This window comes from Paroedura picta, chromosome 8 (genome assembly GCF_049243985.1).
Source record: "Paroedura picta isolate Pp20150507F chromosome 8, Ppicta_v3.0, whole genome shotgun sequence".
Lineage (NCBI taxonomy): Eukaryota > Metazoa > Chordata > Lepidosauria > Squamata > Gekkonidae > Paroedura > Paroedura picta.
The window spans coordinates 6,088,795-6,095,772 of NC_135376.1; the positions used below are offsets into that span (position 1 = coordinate 6,088,795).

At 49.5% G+C, this 6,978-nt stretch overlaps 1 protein-coding gene across 1 annotated transcript; it reads right to left on the reverse strand.

The window, feature by feature from the left end:
* Positions 1-767: 767 nt before the first annotated feature.
* On the reverse strand, positions 768-6,978 carry LOC143842901 (uncharacterized). The gene is made up of 2 exons (XM_077348208.1): positions 6,823-6,978; positions 768-3,107 (listed from the first exon to the last, which is right to left on the reverse strand). The coding sequence occupies exon 2, from the start codon at positions 3,078-3,080 to the stop codon at positions 1,965-1,967; it is 1,116 nt and encodes a 371-aa protein (XP_077204323.1). The 5' UTR covers positions 3,081-3,107; positions 6,823-6,978; the 3' UTR covers positions 768-1,964.

The following is a 6,978-nucleotide window of genomic DNA, read 5'->3' on the forward strand; positions in this document are numbered from 1 at the left end:
AGGGGTGCACCTTCCCCCCACCTCCGATGTCTTGCTCTTTGCTGGCAGTCTTCATGCCCTGGCTGGCTGCTGGCAGAGCTGGTGTGGGTGCCCTATGCCAGGACTAAGTGTGGTCACAGGGCACGGAGTGGGGGGCAGCCTGTTAGCCCACCTTGAAGATTCTCCAGTGACACTTGCAACTCCCACCCAAAAGATGCCAACCCAATCCATCTGCCGGGCAATGGCTTTGCCCGCTTTTTTGGCTCCTACGGCAGGTACCATAACTTCTGCAGACACTGTTAGCAACGGGAACCCTTTCTGCAAACACTTGAACATTGCAAATGCATTCTTGCCATTTAAGTCGGGGGGGTCCCCATACCATTTTGAACCCGCTAGCCTCTTTGGCATTCTAACACGGGACCGTGGGCACAATCACAAAATGGCTGCCACAGGAGGCGGAGCCAACATCAAAACATCATGCAGCCAGGGTAAAGATTAAGTTGTAAGAGTCTCTCTTCGATAGATCACCCACAAACTCTAAGAACAGGATGCCTTTGAATCTGCAGTCAATCAGAAACCCTGCCGGGCAAATTTTCTACTTTCTAAAAGCGTGTGGCAAGCACAGCGAAGGTGTAAGCTGTGCCCACGGGCACCACATTGGGGACCCTGGATTTAACCATTTCCATCCCTTGACTTCCCCGTCCACTTCATTCCAACTTGGACCACTTGCCTCTGCTAGCCTGTTCCCATCCTCTTTTCTGCTCCAATGAACCACAGACGACACACACTTCAGCAAAAATTTAATTTTACTTTTTTGTGTATTTTTCTCCTTTGCTCTACAGAAGTCACAGCCAAACCAAAACAATCACAGCATACTACCTGGCCAGCTGGTTTTGCCCTCTGAACAAACATAGTAAACTTAAAGTGTTTTTTTTTCCTAAACAAAGTAGCAATTCTCAAAACAAAAAAGCTGATTTTTTTCTAAAGCTAAACAAAATCTTTTTGTTTTCCCCAGTGGCAAACCAAATCAGGGGCTGAGTTACCTATTCCAGGGCACTGGGGGGGAAAAAAGTAACTCTTAAATGGGACAACTGTGCAAAAAATAAATGTTGAAATGTGCAAGAACATAAAGCGCCACACAAAAAATTACTCCAAAGCTTAGAGCGGTCCCAGCAACTGGAGCAGCCTACTCCGCTGCAAATTGATTTAGGCGTGAGGTCATCAGACTTCAGGGTTGCTCCCCTGTATACAAACTGCAGCTTTGCCTTGGATCTTCTCCATACGCCAGCTCTTCAACCTCCCAGCCAGCCATCCTGTTCTGATCACAAGAAATCAAGCGTGGGCTTTTTATGGAATACCAAAAGACTTCCACAGGCCCGGTGAGGTTCTGGTGTTTTCAGACTGCGTGGACTCTGACCTTTTTTAAAAAAAGGAGGAAAGGAGATCAGAAAGGCCCTACTTGGAAAGCTGCAATTTGTTATTCCTGTGCCAACAGGGAGCGTCCATTGATTCTTCTGAGGGCCTGAAAGCACAATGATAACTTGCTTCTAGATGCAGAGGTAGCCAAACTGTGGCTCTCCAGATATCCATGGACTACAAATCCCTGCTAACGGGCTCAAGGGAACTGTAGTCCATGGACATCTGTGTTTTCAGAGGTCAGGATGCCTGACTGGGGCAGCAGCATCCTTCATAGCAAGAAAACACCGGCAGCTTCAAGTCCTCTGACCTGATCTAGCCTTTTTTTCCCTAGATGCCTGGAGAAAAGATGGACATTGCTCTTTCACCCAGCTGGTAGTCTGCAAGGAGACACGGAAGACAGGTGTGGCAGGACCCAAAAGCACCATTTGCAAGCCTGTTTCTAGGCACAGGGATGCAAGGAACCATTTCTCGAACCCCAGGTGGGGAAAACCAGAAGAGAGAGTGAAGGGTTACTGGCAGAAGGCACGTCTTTCAGAGAGTCCAGAAGCTCGGACTTCCCCGACGCTTCATTCCTCTTTCGCCCAAGCCGCAGCCTGTTCCTTCTGCTCCAGGTATGGGACGACGGCATCCGTGTAGAACTTCTCCAGCTTGGGCACAGTGTTGTTCCAGAAAATGGGATCAAACTCCACGGGGGCAATGGCTGTCTCTTTGTTCGTGTGAACAACCAAGTCGGCTTTCTTGAGGCCCGTCACCCCCATCTGGCACTGCACCTGGGTGTAGTATGGGTGCTCTTTCTTCAGCGTGTAGGCCTCGCCCTCCTTCTCCAGGCAGAAGGTTTTATCCTTGCAGGCATCTGTCACCGTCTTGTTCCTGTGTTTATACGGACACTTGACTTCCAAGATGGCTAGTTTTTTCCCGGTGCCGGCTTCCCGGACAATCCCGTCGGGGCTGGCAGCGAGCCACTTCTTCCCCTTGTCAACAAAGAGCCCGCAATCGTCAACCTTCACCGGCTTCCTGCTCTCGCTGGACTTGATGGCTTCGTAGGCTTCTACGGCTTTCTTCTCGTTCTGGACGCCCCAGGACATGGCTGGGGTCATACCGCCAGACCCCGAGTTCACAACAGCTTTAAGGTAGGACTGGGGCACCTCGCAGCTCCGCCCGTTAACAAACTTACTGTTGGCAATCTTAGGGGCGATCGAAGCGGTGATGCGGTTCTCCCGCATTTTGTGCCACTCGGGGTTCGTCCGCTGACCTCGCGTCTTGCTCTCTATTTCCTCCACATTCAGCGGAGGGGAAAACTCACTGGCCTTGCTTTGCTTTTTGATAGCAGACTGCAAGGGGCTTGCGTGGCTATCTCCAGAGTCGCTGGCAGCATGCGATTTTCCGCTTCCGGGAGTGGCGGTCTTGGCTCTGGCGCCACGGCTGCTCTTCACGTCTCCTTGACCGCTGGCGGCTGCAGGTGCGGGCCTGGCCTGGCCACTTTTCCCTCTCGCAGCAGTGCTTGGGACAGAGGCTGGCTTCTCCCCCTGTCCACGTCGGCCACCTTCGCTCTTTGCCGCTGGAGCACTAGCCGGGGTTGCCTTGGACGAGGCTGAAGATCGAGGGGCCGCTGGGGCTGCTTTTGGCGCTGCGGCAGCAGGCTGGGGCGAGGACACATCTGCGTTTTTTCTGGGCCTGCCCATTGTTTAGTTTGGGGGGGGGTTCTTTTTCTGCAAGGACACAACAATGAAAAAGGTAAATAGCTGACCACAACCAGAAAGGACACCTTCTAGATCAGACCAGTGAGTCTTTTAAGTGGCTGAGGCCTTTGTTCGTTCTACTGAACGGATATACAGATACAATAACCAGGATTTGGCCATGAAGCAAGAGAATTCTGGATGTGTTAAGACATCTGTAGCAAGAACCTCTAACACGGCCTTTCTCAACTTTTTTGCCATTGAGAGGCCCCTAAAACATCCTTCACACTTCGAGAAACCCCAGAGGCGGCACAATCACGTAGAACAGGGGTCATCAACCCCTGGTCCGCGGCCCGGTGCCGGGCCACTGGCAGCCGCGCCTGCCTCCCCCCGCCGGTGACGCAAACGTGCATGTGCACAGCCCCCGGGCCATCGGCTCTCCCTTCACCCCGGAGGCGGTCCCTGACCTGAGAAAGGTTGGGGACCGCTAACGTAGAATACAGGTGGAAAGCACAGCAGTGCCCACTCCCATCTGGGGCCCCTCCCCTCCCCATCTAGGCCCATTGTTAGCTGCCTTAAGGAAGCAGCCAACAGGAACATCTATGGTCATATCACCAGATCAATGCTTTACTAATTTTCAAAAATATTCAAAATCAATTAACTCCCACCCCTTTGGGAAACCTTCCCACAGCCGTCAAGGTTTTGTAGCAGCTGTTATAGGTTCACTGATGAAGCTGCATGCAAAATGCACAGGGATCCTCAAGTGAAATAAAGTTTCGTTTCTCCCTGCACCGTGGTCTTTTCCCTCTCCCCCATGAATCCTGAGAGGACAAAGAGCAGCAGGCAACAAAAACACTTCTTCCCAGAGAATGTATGTGCTGTAACCGGACACCACCCATGCTCACTTGCATGTCACAGAGGATGTTTGTAAAATCAGGGCAAAAAAAAACATAGCCTGAAAACTCTGCTTTCCCATTGCTGGTCGCCGTTTTGACATTTGGGGATCTTTTTACCCTCGTACAAAGTTTTCGGGCAATCTGGCTGGGCCTAGCAAATGGCATTGCACTGTTTTTCACAACTTTTTCCTCTTCGCTCATCTGTTACCACCCATCGTGCTAAAAAAGGAAACCCCACAGCTGAACAGATCGAAACCGAAATGCCACTCACAGAACAGAGTGAATCACCGGGTTGAGGCATGCCGGGGCATATCACCACCCCTTCCTCCTGCAAAGATCCAGCTAACTACAGTGGGAGAGATTTGTCCAAGGCAAAAATCCCCAAAAGAGCATCTCCGAGCAAATATTAGCCAAAGGAATGGGGAAGACAGAAGACAAATCAGGTTTTATTGATAAGTTTTATTATTAGATCCAATTATGTTTTTTAACATACTTAAGTTGTATTTTTAGCTGCGTTGTTAGCCACTCCAAGACCGTAAACATGGGACCGGATATAAATCAAATAAATAAGTATTTAGGGATTTGGTCCTCGGATCAAGGAGCACGGACTAGAGATCTGTTTTCCGAAGCATCCAACAGCAACCAGCCTACAAGCAGGCTAGTAAAACCACTGGACTCCCTTGATGCTTGCTTTCCCCAAGTTTCAGGCATACAGATATACTGCCTCTGAACATAGAAGTTCCATGAGACCCTCACATTAGAAGAACTGGTTCTTATATGCCGCTGTTCCCTACCCGAAGGAGGCTCAAAGCGGCTTACAGTCGCCTTCCCATTCCTCTCCCCACAACAGACACCCTGTGAGGTGGGTGAGGCTGAGAGAGCCCTGATATCACTGCTTGGTCAGAACATCTTTATCAGTGCTGTGACTAGCCTCACCCAGCTGGCTGCATGTGGGGGAGCGCAGAATCGAACCTGGCATGCCAGATTAGAAGTTCACACTCCTAACCACTACACCAAACTGACTCTCCAGTTTGATTTACAGCAACCTGAGGATTTTTCAAGACAGGAGTTCAGAGGTGGTTGGCCGTTGCCTGCCTCGGCATCACAGCCCCCTGGGGTTCTTTGAAGTTTTCCCATCTAAATACTGACCAGGACTGACCCTAGTCAGCTTCTTAGATCTGACAAGATGGGGCAGTCCCAGCCCATCCAGGTCAAGGCAGTCTCCTTTTACCAAACAACAGAAAATGGGGAAACAGAAGCCCAGCCTGAAAAGCAAGTGTGAACCAAAAAGATTGAGAGACCCAAAAGTATAAATAAATATATTAAATAGGGCTCAAGGTAATTAAATTATTAATTATTTTAAAAAACGTAAAAAGGGAACACTTCCCTATAGGTCACACACGATTCACCCAAGCGTGTACACCATAAGTACAAAAAACGTGTGTTCTTCACCAGAGGCTAATACAATAACAGGAGATGTTACCTGTATTGTTTTCTTGTTCTATGTAAACCGCCCTGAACCTTCGGGGAGGGCAGTATATAAATACAATAAATAAATAAACACACTAAATAAGCTCTCAAAAGCTCGCGCCTTGAATAAATTTTTGTTGGTCTTAAAGGTGCTACTGGACTCTAAATAAACACAGTTACATATACAAGCATTAAACTTTTTTTCAACCAGGGGGTAAAAATCCTTACTTAAGTAGAATGCCCTTACATTTCCTGGGTCTGCAATCTGCTATTCTTGTTGTACGCTAGGCCCATTTTTCAAAAGGTATCTATCTGGAATCTCCCCAGGGAGAAAGCAGATTGAACTGCGTGTCTCACTGGGTACACGATCATAAGCATGGTTAATAAATAGAATTTCCATTTACAGATCCCGAATCAGTTTAGGTACATGGCTTCACACCCTTTTCCTCATGCCCTTTATCTCTAGACCAGCTTGGTAGCTACTTGAGAACCAGTGGCTTCTAATTTGGAGAGCCAGGGTGGATTCCCCGCTCCACCACATGCAGCCAGCTGGGTGACCTTGGGATAGTTTAAGGTGACCAGATTGTCCTACTTTTGGAGAGACAACTGGGGGTACCTGGCAAATTGTACTTATGTTGAAATAAAAAATATATATATCACCATTTTTGCATTCTATTAAACTTTTTGTTGCTCCATATAGACCAAATTTTTAATCAAGAAACCCCCACTCAATGGTGTCCCGCTTTACTAATGTTAAAATCTGGTCACCTTAGGATAGTCACAGTTCTGTTAGAGCTCACCCAGCCTCACAGGGTGTCCATTGTGGGGAGAGGAAGTGTAGGTGATTGTAAGCCACTTGGAGACTCCTTCAAGTAGTGAAAAGTGGGGCATAAAAACCAACTCTTCTTTTGCTTCCTTATAATTATGCCTTAAGCCCCCACCTCCACCCAACCCAAAGCGTGTGTGTATGTATGTGTGTGTGTATACACACACACCACGCCATTCCTGCTAGCTTGGGCCGGCTAAAAACATTTAAAAGCAATACAAAAAGAGTACTAAAAGCCCACGTAAGAGTAATAGGTCAACCCCTTTCCTAGCCCCCTCCTGCTATTCGTCGCCTTGGGGGCTTAACTCGTCGGAGGAGCGCTCGCCCCTCTGCTCACTTCGGCTGCTCTCCTCTGCTCTTCGCTTTCGAGCATTTGCACTGCAAGCAAAACGCCGAGCAAAAAACACCCCCTGAAACGGCTTAGCCCTGGACTCCCCCCCCTCCTCCCAAGAAACTACCTTAAAAAAGTCAAAATCCCTACTCGCAAGCAGCTGTAGGAGCCAGGGGCAACGCCTTCCTCCTCCCTTCCCCCCTTGTGCAAAACCCCAAAACGCACCTGCGCGCGGCGCTCTGCTGCCGAGCCTGCTTGCAAACGCCGCTGGCGATCCCGGGACAATGAGAGCGGCTCAGCGCGCGCCAAATGTGAGCCTCCGGGTCGCTAGCTCCGCCCACCCGAAGGGCGCGGGCCTGGGAGGCCGCGCGTGCGCAGCAA